This window comes from Bombina bombina, chromosome 2, assembly GCF_027579735.1.
Source record: "Bombina bombina isolate aBomBom1 chromosome 2, aBomBom1.pri, whole genome shotgun sequence".
NCBI classification, from domain to species: domain Eukaryota; kingdom Metazoa; phylum Chordata; class Amphibia; order Anura; family Bombinatoridae; genus Bombina; species Bombina bombina.
In genome coordinates, this window is record NC_069500.1 from 437,772,706 (window position 1) to 437,791,910 (window position 19,205).

The window sequence follows — 19,205 nt, forward strand, 5'->3', positions numbered from 1 at the left end:
CTTCTAAAGCTTGTCCCTGGTAAGTCACTGTGTCCCACCTGTTAGTGATTAAAGAAAGACACCTGTATGGAGCAGAGAAAGAACTATGTATTGCCTGAAGATTTTATTCAGAAGATTGACTTAGCTTGTGTTGCTCTTGTTTTATACCCTACATCCATGATTAGGAAGGTGAGTGCAGATAGCAAACAAAGCACTTTGAAAGCTAAAGTAGAAAGGATTTCTAAAAAAAAATTAAGAATTTGAAGTCAAAAGAGAGGAAGTTACTGAAAATTCATTAACTGAAACTCAAGGACAAGTTAGATAAGTATAAGAGAATTACACAGTTTTCAGGCAGTATCAGAGAGTACTAGCACAAGCTTCTATTTGCATCTGAATTGCAAGAGCTTGAGGAACATGCAGTGATGAAATCTGTCCCCCTGATCCTATGGAATAATGGCTGTATCGCTTGTGTCTATGATGACCAGTGATGGTTACGCTTGATTGAGGACATCACCAAGAAAAACTGTGATGTGTTTGTAAAATTCTTACACCGACCTGGACTAAGCACATCATTTAAGATAATTGCTGAGGATAAAGTGTGGGTTCCCATGATCAATGTTCTCAGAAAACTGACACCTGCAGAGTTGAATAGTGCCACCGGATGCTCCCACAACATTTTCAAGAGACTGAGTGAGGAAATCTCACAGCCTCTAATCAAACATGTAGCTTAAACTTGTGGTGTGCCAGTCATAAATTTAATTAGAGATGTGCATTCTGCCGTTTCGTTCACTGCCGAAAGCGGAAGGAGGAGGCCATTTTCTGTATCCGGCTCTTTTTGGAGCCAAATATGAAACACACTAAGATCTGGATTTGCACAGATCTTAGTGTGTTTCACTTGCACAAGAGGATATCCGGCTTAGAAAATAGCCTCCTACTTCAACATTCAGTAGTGAACGAAACTGCTGTATGCACACATCTAATAATTACTTTAAAATACTGTTCATTTTTATGATGTTATGTTTATATTACATATGTTCATTTTTCAAAATGTATGAATAAAGTCGTTTTTTTTCCCAGATTTCTACTAGCCCTAGCTCTGTAACCTGTGGAATCGCAAACTCAAAATATTTACAGCAGAATTCTACCATAGAGGACTTATATCTGTAAAAATGGTTCCTATCTGGTCCCCTAAACACGAAAGTGAGGGGAAATATTTAAAAAAATAAGAAATAAAATAATAGTCTCAAACCTGAAATGTTCTGCATGCACACTATACTTACCTAGGTACCCCCTAAAATTTTTAAGATTGAGACTTGAACCCTTCCCATTATAAATTGACCATAAAAGTGGAACATTCAGCGATTTTCATCATTGCATTAGGACTTCTTATGTAATGTTTATATATCTATACATACCTTGTAATGTGCTGTAGTTTTTTTTTTAAAGAAATCTGCAACTGTGGTAATTTCTTATATTTTCAGTTGGGCTCAGGTCACCATTAAGTGGATCTCAAATTTCAATCCTCCAGTTTTTCCAATCTCTTAAAAGACTTTTCACACAATGGCCAAATTTTTAATTTGTTTTTATTTTTTGTAAAAGTAGGCATCTGTACTTGAATTAGCTCTCTGCTTGATTAATGTCCTGGTTCCTGATGTTTCAGTTTTGCTTCAGGGGAAGAGGTGTTTCACCTTGATGTTTTGTCTTTCTAAGTTTTCATCTGGAAGTTGTCAGCAAGATAAGAATATAGCTTTACCCTAACTTTCTTACAGAATGTGGTTATACAGATATCTCCTTTGTGTCTTGCAAAAAGAGTTCTCTGAATATTAGTTTTGAGATTGTAGTTCTATTGCATCATTTTTACATGATGTATAAGAATTACTAGAATGCTTTTCTACATAGGTTTCATTTTGTTAGGTTATAAGCATTATACAAATGTTGCTAGAGATATCAAGGAGGCTGATTTTCTTCTACTGCATTCTGGTTCCAGAAAGTGATTCACTGGTGAACAAGACTTTGTTTTTGTTTTACAGTTCATATAATCGCTCTGAATTTGTTGTGTGATCCTCATGGTTTATGATCTCATGCACCATTTTTCTGACAAAAGTTGGGCTATGGCTCTTTATGGGCTTAGTGTAATAAAGTTTTAGTTGAGCAATTATACACCGCAGCCAAATGGTCTTCTATGCCTCTCTATCAGCTTTTATTACTTCGTATATTTGTGTTGTAACAGGAAGCATTTAGTAGGATTGTTTTGAAACCCTCAACAGGCCTAATTATTTTTTCTTTCCTATGACATGGAGAGTCCATGACATCATTCCAATTACTAGTGGGATAGTCAACTCCTGGCCAGCAGGAGGAGGCAAAGAGCACCCCAGCAAAGCTGTTAAGTGCAACTTCCCTTACCCATAACACCCAGTCATTCTCTTTGCCTCCTCCTGCTGGCCAGGAGTTGAATATCCCCCTAGTAATTGGAATGACGTTGTGGACTCTCCATGCCATTCCAATTACTAGTGGGATATTCAACTCCTGGCCAGCAGGAGGAGGCAAAAAGCACCCCAGCAAAGCTGTTAAGTGCAACTTCCCTTACCCATAACCCCCAGTCATTCTCTTTGCCTCTGTCAATGGAGGTTGTGCGAAGTTGGTGTCTGAAGATAATAATCCTTTTATGGGTAGTTTCCCTGCAAGCAAGGATTGGGGTCTAGCTGTGTCCATGTCAATCTCTTGAGCAAGAGTAATGGTGGTTTCTAGCAGTTAGAAGGCGGCGAGGTTGTCTTTGCTTTGCTTCTAACATTATTGCTACTCCTATTATAGAAAGTCAGGGTTGGTTACTATGTTCTTTCTTTTTTTCCCAAGTCCCTGTTAGATGTATGATGATGCTGACTAAGAAGAATGACAACTTCTAACTGTGAGTCCCTGTATCCTCATGACTTATGGTTTGATTGAGACATAATAGGGGTGAGAGACTTTTATTATTGCTGGGTACCCTCCAGTGAAGGTGGGAAATGAGGGAAGGGGTTATATAGTCTCAGCATTTATGACTTCTAGTGAAGTTTTTCACATCCTGGGCTTGGATTCTCCCTCCCTATAGTGGCAGTTTAATCTCTCCTTTATATAATTCATCAGAAAAAAATGCACGCTACTGTCAAGGAAGCTAGCAGTTTATAATCCCTATCAGGTTTTTACGTGGAGGGAATGGAGTCGATGATCCCTTGAAGGGGATTTTAGGATATGTTACACTAACTTCTTATGTGGGGTTACATTTTAAATATCCCTTTCTTGTAGAGTCTTTATCGGCGAGTAAGTTAAGCAGCCGAGGCTGTTTTGTATATCTTATTGGGTAAACCAGCCTGCGTAGTCGTGGCTGAGTGATGTAGTTTACAGACTTAGGGATCTTTGTCTGTCTAAAAGTATGTAACTTTTCCCTTTTTCGCTTCTGCGAATAGATTTAGCGCCATTGTCTATACTCTCTGTAGCGCCTTAACTCTACTGTATGTATCTCAGGGCGGCAGCGCAGACAGAGAGTACTCTTTGCAGGAGAGTTTTGTCTGTATGTTTAATGCACTTTTAAGTTTAAAGGACGGCACCTTTTTTTCCTCATGTGTGAGGGCTGTACACACGTTCAATCCTAAGTAGTCATGGCGGCTGTGTTGCAATATTATTTGATCGCTTTTTGGCTCCTTGCAGCTTTTCTCGCTTGCCAGGTCTCGTACTAAGTTATCACTGCGATGTTGGAAAACATGTTAAGGAAGATGTTTCAACACACAGGGTTTGTTTTTCAGCCGGCAGCGGCCATAGCCGGAGCTGCGACATATTAGTGTGTATCCCTGTGTGAAATGGTCGAGGGGGGAAACTTCCATCAACGAGATACAGGATAAGATTAAGGCGCTGAAGGTCGCCAATTCTTTCAATGTGATGCCAATATGCAAATTATGCGCCTGAACGCTAAGGTGTCAGGTTTTTCCGTTTTAGCTCGCAGGGCTCTGTGACTAAAGTCTTGGTCTGCGGACATGACCTCTAAGTCGAGGCTGTTGTCCCTGCCTTTTCAAGAAAAGATTCTGTTCGGTCCAGGATTGGATTCGATCATATCCACGGTTACGGGAAGCAAGGGAGCTTTCCTACCGCAGGATAAGAAGGCTAAGCCTAAAGGATCTAATTTTCGTCCCTTTCATGAGGATAAGGCCCAGTGCCAGCAGCTCGCCGTGAAAGCGGACCAGTCCAAGGGAACATTTAAGCCGGCTCATTCTTGGAACAAGTCTAAGCAGAACAAGAAGCCCGCCAAGACAAAATAGTCATGAAGGGGCTGCCCCCGACCGGTCTCCGGACCAAGTAGGGGGCAGATTATCTCTCCTCAGAAGCCTGCAGGACGTTCAGGACCCTTGGGTTCTGGAAGTTGTCGCCCAGGGTTACAGGATAGGGTTCAGATCCCATCCGCCCAGGACCAGAAAAGAGAGAGGCCTTTATAGAGTGTGTGAGGGATCTCTCCTCTCTCTGTGTTATCATACCAGTACCCCAAGCAGAAAGGGGTCTAGGGTACTATTCAAATGTTTTTGTGGTTTCAAAGAAAGGAGGACACGTTCCGCCTGATTCTGGACCTAAAGTGTTTAAACAAGTTTCTGAGTGTTCCCTCGTTCAAAATGGAAATGATCAGATTTATTCTGCCCTAGTTCAAGAGGGAAGGTTCATGACAACTATAGACTTGAAGGAAGCTTACCTAAGATTTGCTTTTCTGGACCAACACTTCCAGTTTGTAGCCCTTCCCTTTGGTCTGGCAACGGCCCCAAGAGTCTTCACGAAGGTTCTGGGGGCGCTACTTGCAGTGGCCAGATCCAGAGGCATTGCTGTGGTGCCCTATCTGGACATCCTAGTCCAGGCGTCGTTGCTCAGTCTCGCAGAGGATCATTAAAGGGCTGCTCTTCTTTTGCTCCAATCTCACGGTTGGAAGATCAACTCAGGAAAAAGTTCCCTGGTTCCCAGCAACAGGGTGGAGTTCTTGGGCACGATAATAGATTCTATGTCCATGAAAATATTTCTCACAGACCATTGTCACAGGAAGATTGCGTCCTCGTCTTGCCCTTCAGTCCTCCTTAAAGAGACACCAAAGCCAAATTCAGATTCAGATAGATTCGTGATTCAGATAGAGCATGCAATTTTAAGCAACTTTCTAATTTACTCCTATTATTAAATTTTCTTCATTCTCTTGGTATCTTTATTTGAAAAGCAAGAATGAAAGTTTAGATGCCAGCCCATTTTTGGTGAACAACCTGTGTTGTTGTTACTGATTTGTGGATAAATTCACCCACAAATAAACAAGTGCTGTCCATGGTTCAGAACCAAAAATTGGCTGGTACCTTAGCTTAGATGCCTTATTTTTTAAATAAAGATAGCAAGAGAACGAAGAAAAATTGATAATAGGAGTAAATTAGAAAGTTGCTTAAAATGGCATGCTCTATCTGAATCACGAAAGAAAAAAAAAAATGGTTTCAGTGTCCCTTTAAGCCGCTCAGTGTATGGAGGTGATCGGACTCATGGTTTCCAGCATAGACGTCATTCCATTTGCCAGGTTCCATCTCAGACCTCTTCAATTGTGCATGTTGAGACAGTGGAACGGCGTTCATTCAGATCTATCACAGCAGATATCCATGGATGCTCGGACTCGGATCTCCCTCTATTGGTGGATCTGTCTGGAGCAATTGTCCATGGGGACATCCTTCTTGAGACTGTCCTGGGAGATTGTGACCACGGACGCGAGTCTGGCAGGATGGGGAGCCAGGATGGCACAAGGAAAATGGTCCCGGGAGGAGTCTCTCCTTCCGATAAATATTCTGGAACTCTGTGCAATCTACAATGTTCTGAAGGTATGGCCTCCTCTGGGGTCGTTCAGCTTCATCAGATTCCAGATCGACAACATTACCTTGATGGCTTACAGCAACCATCAGGGGGGTAAGGAGGAGCTCCCTAGCCATGAGGGAGGTGTCTTTTATCTTGGAGTGGGCGGAGTCCCACAGCTGCTCGCTCAGCGATTCACATTCTAGGTATGGACAACTGAGAAGCAGACTTTCTCAGCAGACAATCGTTCCATCCGGGGGAATGGTCTCTTCACCCCGAAGTGTTTGCGGAGATTTGTCTCAGGTGGGGAACGCCAGAGATAAATCTCATGGCATCCAGAGTCAATTGCAAGCTATCCCGATACAGGTCGAGGTCCAGGGATCCCCAGGCAGAGCTGATAGATACACAAATACACAAATTAAATAAATCGGCGCTACTATACCTTTAAAAATTAGATTAAAAATAAAAGTGGTTAAAAATGCTAGAAAATTTGGCCTAACAGCATTAGAAAACTCACAGGATATAAACTAAATTATATAGACTCTCTAGAAATGATCATACAAACTTATGCAGTATAAGCCAACACAGAACTACATAACAATAACAATAAAGAAGATACTAAAGTAATATTACCCCCATAGAGTAAAAAATCCTTGTGCAGTCCAAATGTTAATGATGAAACACAATCCAGCAGGGGTTGAAAGTTTGTTGAAAAGCTGGTGCTGCCTCCTTTCAGCGGTATTCCCAGGTCACCGCAACAAACAAAGGGCTAGTTCAAAAACATATAAGAGAGGCGCACAGCAAGTTAACAATTTTATTCAAAGTATTTAAACAAAGTGACACATAAGAACTTACATATAAAAAATGTATTGTCCAGTTCGAACAGCTGAAAACGCTGTACTCCCTCACCGGCTATGTTCCGACTCCTCCATTCAGTGGAAAAATGTTATGAGACCGACCACAAGTTCGACGTCTGACGTCACTGTCAAAGAGGAGACTGGAGCGTCCTACAGCTTGCAGCAGCCCCACAGTCCGATCGGGATACCCGCCTCCAATTCTCCTCTCACAAGCTACCCTACGCGTTTCGTCTGGAACCCGGCCAGACTTTCTCAAGGGGAATTTCCTGATCAAGTAAGCAGCTGATTGCTGCCATAGTGTGTACGTGAAATTTATACAGATACCGCTCCTTAATAGTTAACCCTTGAGGGACTAAATTCATTAAAAATACAAAGCTGCCTACTACTATACCACATAAGATATATAATATAATAAACACAGTAAATTCATACTATATTACAAATACACCACATAAGATATATAATAAAAACAATTAATTCATACCTTATGATATCTAATAAATTAATATACATATAAATTCTAAAGTTCAGTTTTATCAATAAATACCTACATATTAAAAACATATATAAATTTCAGATAAAAACCTTGTATCAATATATAAATAAATAAAAATATAGATTTCTCTTGTTAAGTGTATCCAGTCCACGGATCATCCATTACTTATGGGATATTAACTCCTCCCCAACAGGAAGTGCAAGAGGATTCACCCAGCAGAGCTGCTATATAGCTCCTCCCCTAACTGCCATTACCAGTCATTCTCTTGCACCCAACGAATAGATAGGATGTGTGAGAGGACTGTGGTGATTATACTTAGTTTCATACCTTCAATCAAAAGTTTGTTATTTTATAATAGCACCGGAGTGTGTTATTCCTTCTCTGGTAGAATTTGAAGAAGAATCTACCTGAGTTTTTCTATGATTTTAGCCGGAGTAGTTAAGATCATATTGCTGTTTCTCGGCCATCTGAGGAGAGGTAAACTTCAGATCAGGGGACAGCGGGCAGATTAATCTGCAAAGAGGTATGTAGCAGCTTATTATTTTCTGACAATGGAATTGATGAGAAAATTCTGCCATACCGATATAATGTAAACTCAGCCTTAAATGCAGTAGCAGCAACTGGTATCAGGCTGTCATGTATGTATATTTTACACTTCAGTATTCTGGGGAATGGCACTTCACTGGAATTATACTGTATGCATAAAGCTTTAGCCTAATTTGCAGGGACTAGCAACAGGCTTTTTAATAACACTCAATTTATTAATGTTAAACGTTTTTTGCTGGCATGTAAAATCGTTTAATTTTCTGAGGTACTGGGTGAAAAAATGTTTTGGGCACTATTTTTTTCCACTTGGCAGTCGTTTTATTTAATTTATGACAGTTTACTGATCTCTCTCACTGTTATGTGTGAGGGGGAGGGGCCTTTTTTGGCGCTTTTGCTACGCATCAAAAAATTCAGTCAGAAGTTTATTGTCTTCCCTGCATGATCCGGTTCAGAACTCAGGGGTCTTCAAAACTTGTTTTGAGTGAGGTAATCACTCACAGCAGAGCTGTGAGATTGTAGTTGACTGTGATAAAAAAACGTTTATTTCTGTATTTTTTTTGTGCTATCAGGGTTAGTTATCCTTTGCTAATGGGAGCAATCCTTTGCTAAAATTGTGTTTTTTACAAAGATTTGATGCTATAACTTTTCAGTTTATTAATTTTCAACTGTCATAACTTTTTCTGTGCTTCTTATAGGCACAGTACGTTTTCATATTATAGTAAATTACTTGAAAAGTATTTCCAAGTTGCTAGTTTATTTGCTAGTGTGTTAAACATGTCTGATTCAGAGGAAGATATCTGTGCTATATGTGCTAAAGCCAAAGTGGAGCCCAATAGAAATTTATGTACTAACTGCATTGATGCTACTTTAAATAAAAGTCAATCTGTACAAATTGAACATATTTCACCAAACAACGAGGGGAGAGTTATGCCGACTAACTCGCCTCACGTGTCAGTACCTGCATCTCTCGGGAGGTGCGTGATATTGTAGCGCCGAGTACATCTGGGCGGCCATTACAAATCACATTACAGGATATGGCTACTGTTATGACTGAAGTTTTGGCTAAATTACCAGAACTAAGAGGTAAGCGTGATCACTCTGGGGTGAGAACAGAGTGCGCTGATAATATTAGGGCCATGTCAGACACTGCGTCACAATTTGCAGAACATGAGGACGGAGAGCTTCATTCTGCGGGTGACGGTTCTGATCCAAACAAACTGGATTCAGATATTTCAAATTTTAAATTTAAGCTGGAAAACCTCTGTGTATTACTAGGGGAGGTGTTAGCGGCTCTGAATGATTGTAACACAGTTGCAATACCAGAGAAAATGTGTAGGTTGGATAAATATTTTGCGGTACCGGCGAGTACTGACGTTTTTCCTATACCTAAGAGACTTACTGAAATTGTTACTAAGGAGTGGGATAGACCCGGTGTGCCGTTCTCACCCCCTCCGATATTTAGAAAGATGTTTCCAATAGACGCCACCACACGGGACTTATGGCAAACGGTCCCTAAGGTGGAGGGAGCAGTTTCTACTTTAGCTAAGCGTACCACTATCCCGGTGGAGGATAGCTGTGCCTTTTCAGATCCAATGGATAAAAAGTTAGAGGGTTACCTTAAGAAAATGTTTGTTCAACAAGGTTTTATATTGCAACCTCTTGCATGCATTGCGCCTGTCACGGCTGCAGCAGCATTTTGGTTTGAGTCTCTGGAAGAGACACTTGAATCAGCTCCATTAGATGAGATTACACACAAGCTTAAAGCCCTTAAGTTAGCTAACTCATTTATTTCAGATGCCGTAGTACATTTAACTAAACTTACGGCTAAGAATTCCGGATTCGCCATTCAGGCACGCAGAGCACTGTGGCTAAAATCCTGGTCAGCTGACGTTACTTCTAAATCTAAATTGCTTAATATACCTTTCAAAGGGCAGACCTTATTCGGGCCCGGGTTGAAAGAAATTATCGCTGACATTACAGGAGGTAAAGGCCATGCCCTGCCTCAAGACAGAGCCAAACCTAAGGCTAGACAGTCTAATTTTCGTTCCTTTCGTAATTTCAAAGCAGGAGCAGCATCAACTTCCTCTGCACCAAAACAGGAAGGAGCTGTTGCTCGCTACAGACAAGGCTGGAGACCTAACCAGTCCTGGAACAAGGGCAAGCAGGCCAGGAAACCTGCTGCTGCCCCTAAGACAGCATGAATCGAGGGCCCCCGATCCGGGAACGGATCTAGTGGGGGGCAGACTTTCTCTCTTCGCCCAGGCTTGGGCAAGAGATGTCCAGGATCCCTGGGCGTTAGAGATCATATCTCAGGGATACCTTCTAGACTTCAAATTCTCTCCCCCAAGAGGGAGATTTCATCTGTCAAGGTTGTCAACAAACCAAATAAAGAAAGAGGCGTTTCTACGCTGCGTACAAGATCTTTTATTAATGGGAGTGATCCATCTGGTTCCGCGGTCGGAACAAGGACAAGGGTTTTACTCAAATCTGTTTGTGGTTCCCAAAAAAGAGGGAACTTTCAGGCCTATCTTGGATTTAAAGATCCTAAACAAATTCCTAAGAGTTCCATCGTTCAAAATGGAAACTATTCGGACAATTTTACCCATGATCCAAAAGGGTCAGTACATGACCACAGTGGATTTAAAGGATGCTTACCTTCACATACCGATTCACAAAGATCATTACCGGTATCTAAGGTTTGCCTTTCTAGACAGGCATTACCAGTTTGTAGCTCTTCCATTCGGATTGGCTACGGCTCCGAGAATCTTCACAAAGGTTCTGGGTGCTCTTCTGGCGGTACTAAGACCGCGAGGAATTGCGGTAGCTCCGTACCTAGACGACATTCTGATACAAGCTTCAAGCTTTCAAACTGCCAAGTCTCATACAGAGTTAGTACTGGCATTTCTAAGGTCGCATGGATGGAAGGTGAACGAAAAGAAGAGTTCTCTCTTTCCACTCACAAGAGTTCCCTTCTTGGGGACTCTTATAGATTCTGTAGAAATGAAGATTTACCTGACAGAAGACAGGTTAACAAAGCTTCAAAATGCATGCCGTGTCCTTCATTCCATTCAACACCCGTCAGTAGCTCAATGCATGGAGGTGATCGGCTTAATGGTAGCAGCAATGGACATAGTACCCTTTGCACGCCTACATCTCAGACCGCTGCAATTGTGCATGCTAAGTCAGTGGAATGGGGATTACTCAGACTTGTCCCCTACTCTGAATCTGGATCAAGAGACAAGAAATTCTCTTCTATGGTGGCTTTCTCGGCCACATCTGTCCAGGGGGATGCCATTCAGCAGGCCGGACTGGACAATTGTAACAACAGACGCCAGCCTACTAGGTTGGGGCGCTGTCTGGAATTCTCTGAAGGCTCAGGGACAATGGAATCAGGAGGAGAGTCTCCTACCAATAAACATTCTGGAATTGAGAGCAGTTCTCAATGCCCTTCTGGCTTGGCCCCAGTTAACAACTCGGGGGTTCATCAGGTTTCAGTCGGACAACATCACGACTGTAGCTTACATCAACCATCAGGGAGGGACAAGAAGCTCCCTAGCAATGATGGAAGTATCAAAGATAATTCGCTGGGCAGAGTCTCACTCTTGCCACCTGTCAGCAATCCACATCCCGGGAGTGGAGAACTGGGAGGCGGATTTCTTAAGTCGTCAGACTTTTCATCCGGGGGAGTGGGAACTTCATCCGGAGGTCTTTGCCCAAATACTTCGACGTTGGGGCAAACCAGAGATAGATCTCATGGCGTCTCGACAGAACGCCAAGCTTCCTCGTTACGGGTCCAGATCCAGGGATCCGGGAGTGGTTCTGATAGATGCTTTGACAGCACCTTGGACCTTCGGGATGGCTTATGTGTTTCCACCCTTCCCGATGCTTCCTCGATTGATTGCCAGAATCAAACAGGAGAGAGCATCAGTGATTCTAATAGCGCCTGCATGGCCACGCAGGACTTGGTATGCAGATCTAGTGGACATGTCATCCTGTCCACCTTGGTCGCTACCTCTGAAACAGGACCTTCTGATCCAGGGTCCCTTCAAACATCAAAATCTAATTTCTCTGAAGCTGACTGCTTGGAAATTGAACGCTTGATTTTATCAAAACGTGGTTTTTCTGAGTCAGTTATTGATACCTTAATACAGGCTAGGAAGCCTGTTACCAGAAAGATTTACCATAAGATATGGCGCAAATACTTATATTGGTGCGAATCCAAGAGTTACTCATGGAGTAAGGTTAGGATTCCGAGGATATTGTCTTTTCTACAAGAAGGTTTAGAAAAGGGTTTATCCGCTAGTTCCTTAAAGGGACAGATTTCAGCTCTGTCCATTCTTTTACACAAACGTCTGTCAGAAGTTCCGGACGTTCAAGCTTTTTGTCAGGCTTTAGCTAGGATCAAGCCTGTGTTTAAAACTGTTGCTCCACCATGGAGTTTGAACTTAGTTCTTAATGTTTTACAGGGGGTTCCGTTTGAACCCCTACATTCCATTGATATCAAGTTGTTATCTTGGAAAGTTCTGTTTTTAATGGCGATTTCCTCGGCTCGAAGAGTCTCTGAGTTATCTGCCTTACATTGTGATTCTCCTTATCTGATTTTTCATTCAGACAAGGTAGTTCTGCGTACTAAACCTGGGTTCCTACCTAAGGTGGTCACTAACAGGAATATCAATCAAGAGATTGTGGTTCCATCTTTGTGTCCTAATCCTTCTTCGAAAAAGGAACGTCTGCTACACAATCTAGATGTAGTCAGTGCCCTGAAATTTTATCTACAGGCAACTAAGGATTTTCGACAAACGTCTTCCCTGTTTGTCGTTTATTCTGGTCAGAGGAGAGGTCAAAAAGCTTCGGCTACCTCTCTCTCCTTTTGGCTTCGTAGCATAATACGGTTAGCCTATGAGACTGCTGGACAGCAGCCTCCTGAAAGAATTACAGCACATTCTACTAGAGCTGTGGCTTCCACTTGGGCCTTTAAGAATGAGGCTTCTGTTGAACAGATTTGCAAGGCTGCAACTTGGTCTTCTCTTCATACTTTTTCCAAATTTTACAAATTTGACACTTTTGCTTCTTCGGAGGCTGTTTTTGGGAGAAAGGTTCTTCAGGCAGTGGTTCCTTCCGTATAAAGAGCCTGCCTGTCCCTCCCGTCATCCGTGTACTTTAGCTTTGGTATTGGTATCCCATAAGTAATGGATGATCCGTGGACTGGATACACTTAACAAGAGAAAACATAATTTATGCTTACCTGATAAATTTATTTCTCTTGTAGTGTATCCAGTCCACGGCCCGCCCTGTCACTTTAAGGCAGGTAATTTTTCCATTAAACTACAGTCACCACTGCACCCTATGGTTTTCCTTTCTCTACATGTTTTCGGTCGAATGACTGGTAATGGCAGTTAGGGGAGGAGCTATATAGCAGCTCTGCTGGGTGAATCCTCTTGCACTTCCTGTTGGGGAGGAGTTAATATCCCATAAGTAATGGATGATCCGTGGACTGGATACACTACAAGAGAAATAAATTTATCAGGTAAGCATAAATTATGTTTTTTAAATTGTTAAAACTGGATAATTACATATAAGCTGCTAGATCTAGATCTACATTTAACCCATTCGGTTGTAAGCTTCCTATCTTATAGATCCAATATGTTTCTTGTTGTCTGAGAGCTAATAGTCTGTTATGTACATTAGGGGCTACCCAATCTATCATCTTGACTTTTAAAGAAATTGGACTACAGTTATGTACCTCTTTAAAATGATTGGGAACACTATGTTTGATGGATTTTTCTTTGGCCATTTTAATATTATAGAGGTGTTCATTGTTTTGATTTTTCTCTTGGTAAGCCCTACGTAAAATAGGCCACACCCACAGGTAAGTAAACTACAAATGTAGAATCACAAGTGGCTTTACATTTGATATCAAATTCCAAGGTACCGTTATAATTAGAAAATTTCAGATGCTTATCCACGTGTTCACACATATTACACCTCGCTTTATTGCAGGCGTAAGTCCCTTTAAACGTAGTCAACCAGTTTGATCCCACACTTGAATTTATGTCATTTCTTAATTTGCTAGCACATTTTTTAAGTTTTATTTTGAGGTTCTGAGCTGATAGATGCCTTAGCAGTGCCTTGGGAGTTCAGCCTAGCTTAAATTTTTCCACCGTTACCACTTCTACCTCGTGTAGTGGCACACATCAAACAGGAGCGAGCTTCGGGCCATTCTGATTGCTCCATCGTGGCTGCAGAGGACATTGTTTGCGGATCTGGTGGGGATGTCATCCTCTCCCCCATGGAGGTTACCCTCTCCCAGGGATCTGCTGGAACAGGGTCCCTTTCAACAAAATCTCGATTCTCTGAGGCTGATTGCGTGGAGATTGAACGCCTAGTCTTGCCCAAGAGAGGCTTTTCTGAAAGTGTGATTGATACTATAATTCAGGCTAGGAAGCCAGTCTCTCATCGCACCTACCATAAGGTGTGGAGGACTTGTCCTGGTGTGAGAAAGCATGGATATCCTTGGCATAAGGTGAAGGTAATCCAGGATTTTGTCCTTTCTCCAAGACGGTTTAGAGAAGGGTCTTGCCGCCAGTTCCTTAAAGGGACAAATTTCAGCATTATCAGTCTTGTTGCATAGGAGACTCGCTGAGCTCCCTGACATCCAATCTTTTGTTCAGGCTCTGTCTAGAATCAGGCCTGTCTTTAGACAGTCTGCTCCCCCATGGAGTTTAAACTTGGTCCTTAAGGTATTGCAGAAGGTTCCGTTTGAGCCTATGCATTCCATTGACATTAAGATTCTGTCCTGGAAGGTTCTCTTCCTGTTGGCCATTGCATCGGCACGCAGAGTATCTGCCTTGCAATGTGTGCATCCTCATCTGGTTTTTCATGTGGATAAGGCTCTGCTTCACACTGGTTTGGGATTTTTTCCCAAAGTGGTGTCTAACCGTAACATCAATCAGGAAATAGTTGTTCCTTCTTTGTATCCTAACCCTTCTTCTTCTAAGGAGAGGATACTTCATAACCTGGATGTGGTTCATGCCTTAAAGTTCTATCTTCAGGCTACAAAGGATTTCAGACAGTCTACATCTCTTTTTGTGGTGTATTCAGGGAAGCGCAAGGGGCAGAAACCCTCTTTTACTTCTTTGTCCTTTTGGTTGAGGAGCTTGATTCGCTTGGCCTATGAGACAGCTGTGGCTTCGTCTTGGGCCTTCAAGAATAAGGCCTCTATGGAGCAAATTATGGAGCAAATTTTTAAGGCGGCTACCTGGTCCTCCTTACACACTTTTACAAAGTTTTACCAATTTGACGTTTTTGCTTCTGCGGAAGCTGTTTTTGGGAGAAAGGTTTTGCAGGCTGTGGTGCCCTCAGATTAGGGTCTGCCTTTTACCCTCCCGGTTTCATTTAGTGTTCTCTAGAGCTTGGGAATATGTTTCCCAACAGTAATGAATGAAGCCATGAACTTTCCTCCCTTGTAGATGGAAACATAAATTATGCTTACCTGATAATTTAATTTCCATCGTGGGGAGGAGAGTCCACATCTCCTGCACGTACCTCTGATGGGCGGACCTAAATTTAATTAATCTTCTGGCACCATTTATACCCTGATATTTCTCCTACTGTTCCTTGTTCCCTCAGCAGAATGACTGGAGGATGAGGGAAGTGGGGGGGAGGTATTTAAGCCTTTGGCTGGGGTGTCTTTGCCTCCTCCTGGTGGCCAGGTTCTTAATTCCCAACAGTAATGAATGAAGCCGTGGACTCTCCTCCCCACGATGAAATTTTTTTTTTAGTGAACTTCAGGCACCCTTTTTCACCCTTATGTTTTCTTCCTTTTCCGTCGGCTGAATGACTGGGGGTTATAGGTAAGGAAATTTGCACTTAACAGCTTTGCTGGGGTGCTCTTTGCCTCCTCCTGCTGTCCAGGATTTGAATATCCCACTAATAATTGGAATGACGTCATGGACTCTCCATGTCCAGGAAAGAAATTTATCAGGTAAGCATAAATTTTGTTTTTCTTCTTCACACATTCACCTTATGAAAGTATCAAAACTATATTTGCACATCTAATATGTAAATCAATTTCTTGGTCTGTACTAGTATACCCTTTCCTTGTTTGTCTCATGAAAAAGTGCCTGAAAGCAGAGAACAAATATTTCTAGGAAATTCCTACCTCCTCAAAATGGGATGGAGCCACATCGCTCTCTTACAAAAAGATTTTTGGGGATAAATTAAGAAAATAATTTTTTATCCTGGGAAAAAATGGACAACACAAACAATGCCTTGGAGAGGCTGTTGTCTGCCACCAAGATAGATAAGTGGGGGCAAGAAAATGATATTTTTAAGCAATACTTCACCCGTCACAGATAAATACACAACTAGAGATAAAAGCAACACATTGCCCTTTCATCTGCCACTTATCTCTAGCGAAATTCCTACCAGGCACAATCCATCTTTCCTTTCATGTTGTAGTAACATTTTTGTTTATTGTTGCATAAGGCTCAAAACAAATGTATGGCATATTATTTTGGGTAGTACCAATTGTATTTTGTTGTTGTTTTGGTTTATTCAATATTGAAGATGTAATAATAATTCCTCATCTAAAACCAATAGAATATCTTCAATTTGCTGGAAGTCTTAGAACAGAGGCCAATGCATTGTTATTAAGCTCTTTTCTTGCACACTTAGTTTTGTAACATGCTGAATACAAGGTAAACATGATCTTGATATATTATTTTCTCATCCCATATAACAGCCCAAACAAGAGAGGGCCTCCTTCCTACAATGACCATATAACAAAGAGGATAGCATCCAGCCCAGTACCACCTGAAGTTCAAGGCCTGGTTCGTGAACCTAGCACTCCACATCGTTATCGTGAAGGAAGGACTGAAATGCGTAGGGACAAGTCTCCAGGGCGACCTTTGGATAGGGAAAAGTCTCCAGGCAGGTCATTAAGTACTCGCAGAGAGAGATCACCTGGTAGATTATTTGAAGAGCAGAACAACAGAAGCCGCTTACCCACAGGAGCTGTAAGAACACCACTTTCACAAGTCAACAAGGTAAACTGAAATGATGGCATGGTACTTATTAAGTGTCCACTGAGGAATAGTAAATCTCATATAAAAAACAAAAAGGACACAGCTTTCTCCAGGAACTATCAGCAAAATCTTCTAAGTGATAGTGTATTAAAATATCTTTATTAAACTACAGCTGGTCATTTTCTTTAGTATTTCTATTCAAATTTAGTATTTTTAACATTCAATACAGAACACAAGGTTCCAATAAAAACCCATTGTATTTATATTACCATGGTCATATTAGCTTACCTAGCTATACACACAACAGTTTTAGCAATGACAACCCCCTTTTTTCTTTGATGTGTACCATACTTGACTAAATAGAAAGGCTCAATGTATTGTCTGGCAGCTAAACTGTTAAAATGTTTAGACTGATGAAGATAAATGAGTAATGGACAATTTTTTATTTGTTTCAGGTTTGGGACCAGTCTTCAGTATAACTGAAGAAGATAAACTCTTGTATTTGTAGATACATGAAGACAACCTGTTGGAACTGTTTAAACACAGACAGATGCTTTTTTTATATCCAGATAATATTGTTTGTAGCAGACATCTGTTGAAGACATATTCAATTGTGTACGTGAAGCAAATCGTTTCAAGATCCCAAGCAAATATCTCTGACTTTGTATTCCTTTGTTTACCGTCATTATCAAATACATTTTTATTATTTACAAAGAATATCATAAAAAAAACTGGTTAATTATGCTTTTAAGGATATTTAACCTGTTTGGTTTATTTATTGATGGAACTAATATGGTGGAATTTGTTTTTAAAACTGCATCCTGCTTTACAGACACTACTTGTTCATACAGCTTTGCTTCAGTTTAGACTTAAAGCCACTGATAAAAAGGTATTCTTGATAATTTACAGAAAGAACAAAGACTGTCAGTTATTTTTTCAATTTGGTCATATTTAAAACAGACAATCGGTAAGTTACAAATAATTGTAGGCTGTTTGCTATTCTACACAGCTGCTCTTTTTGTTTTTAGCAAAAATCAGATTGTCTATACCTTGCTTAATTACTTCCTAATGCTTCTGCTACCTCACTGGAAATCAATTTGTTTTACAAACATTTACATCAATGTGCCGGAGTAATGTCTGAAAAGGTGCTAAAATATTTTATAAGTGTTAATGAAGAAGATCTTATATATCTCAGATACTCATTTTTCAATTTCTATTGGAGAAAGTTTATAATTCCCAAATTCTACAAAAAAAATTGTATATGTGATAAGCTGGACTTGAATTTGTAAATATTCCCGTTGTGTAAGTGCATGACAGATTTTTTTTTCACCCCGTGTTAGAAACCTAAAAACAAAACAAAAATTAAGTTACCAGTAAATTGTTTTGTCCATCCTATTTAAAAATTAGTAATATAAAGTTGCCAAATCAGCAGCTGTTATGTTGGTTAAGTGTCCCTTTAAATGCTTCCTATGTATGAGGATTGTACATATTTACCAGAAAGTTTATATTCATAAAATTGAATATGTTTCTACTTTTTTAAAAAGGTAAACTGTGCATTTTTAAATTCTGCCCTTTTGTGAAATGAGTGGCGACAAGAGCTAATAGCTCCAAGGGAAAGAGACTGCGGTATGTACTGGATGTGCTTGTAAGGCGTGGAATGCTTGGTTTCTAATTATGCTTTGCTGCTTTTTGCAAATATTGTAGAAATAAATGCACTTTAAAAAGACATTGAAACCTTTGCCATGAAAAAGTATTTTAAGCTATTGGGGGTATGGGAAACATTTCAGCATTTATTTTTTACAAAAAATGTGTTAACTGCTTTGTGGAAGAACATTCTGTAATACTTTAAGGAGACAAAAACACTTTGTAACTTTACAATATATATTTTAATTATTCATGAACTTGTCGGTTTTGCAATTCAGTGCTCACTGCAGACTTTACAAGAATAACTCTGCCACATACCTGCCCCCTAATTGATTTCTGTATAGTTGACAACAGCAAAACTTCCATTGTTTTGCTGAATGTTAACAGTAGCTAACCTGGTCTTAAAGTCTGGATCAGCTCATCCAAGTAAGGCAAGTGCTATGGCGTATTTTGGCAAAAAAAAATTAAAGGGTAATGAAACGGTATAATTGTTGTAATAGAAAAAGCACTAAGCAGTGGCTTATACTTAATAGAAATGATTGCAGTATATATTAATCATTTTAAATGGATTTTATCTTTTATTTCATGTAATTGGCAAAAGTCCATGAGCTAGTGACATATGGGATATACAATCCTACCAGGAGGGGCAAAGTTTCCCAAACCTCAAAATGCCTATAAATACACCCCTCACCACACCCACAATTCAGTTTTACAAACTTTGCCTCCTATGGAGGTGGTGAAGTAAGTTTGTGCTAAGATTTCTACGTTGATATGCGCTTCTCAGCATTGTGGAAGCCCGATTCCTCTCAGAGTACAGCGAATGTCAGAGGG

The 19,205-nt window shown here is 40.7% G+C and overlaps 1 protein-coding gene across 1 annotated transcript in view; it reads left to right on the forward strand.

Moving 5' to 3' along the window:
- The window catches only part of CIT (citron rho-interacting serine/threonine kinase), an 839,833-nt gene extending 821,369 nt beyond the window's left edge, over window positions 1–18,464 (forward strand). The window contains exons 48-49 of the mRNA XM_053702064.1: window positions 16,448–16,751; window positions 17,186–18,464. Coding sequence (XP_053558039.1) covers window positions 16,448–16,751; window positions 17,186–17,209 — 328 coding nt within the window. The 3' untranslated portion in view covers window positions 17,210–18,464. The remainder of the gene's footprint in view (window positions 1–16,447; window positions 16,752–17,185) is intronic.
- Window positions 18,465–19,205: the final 741 nt, after the last annotated feature.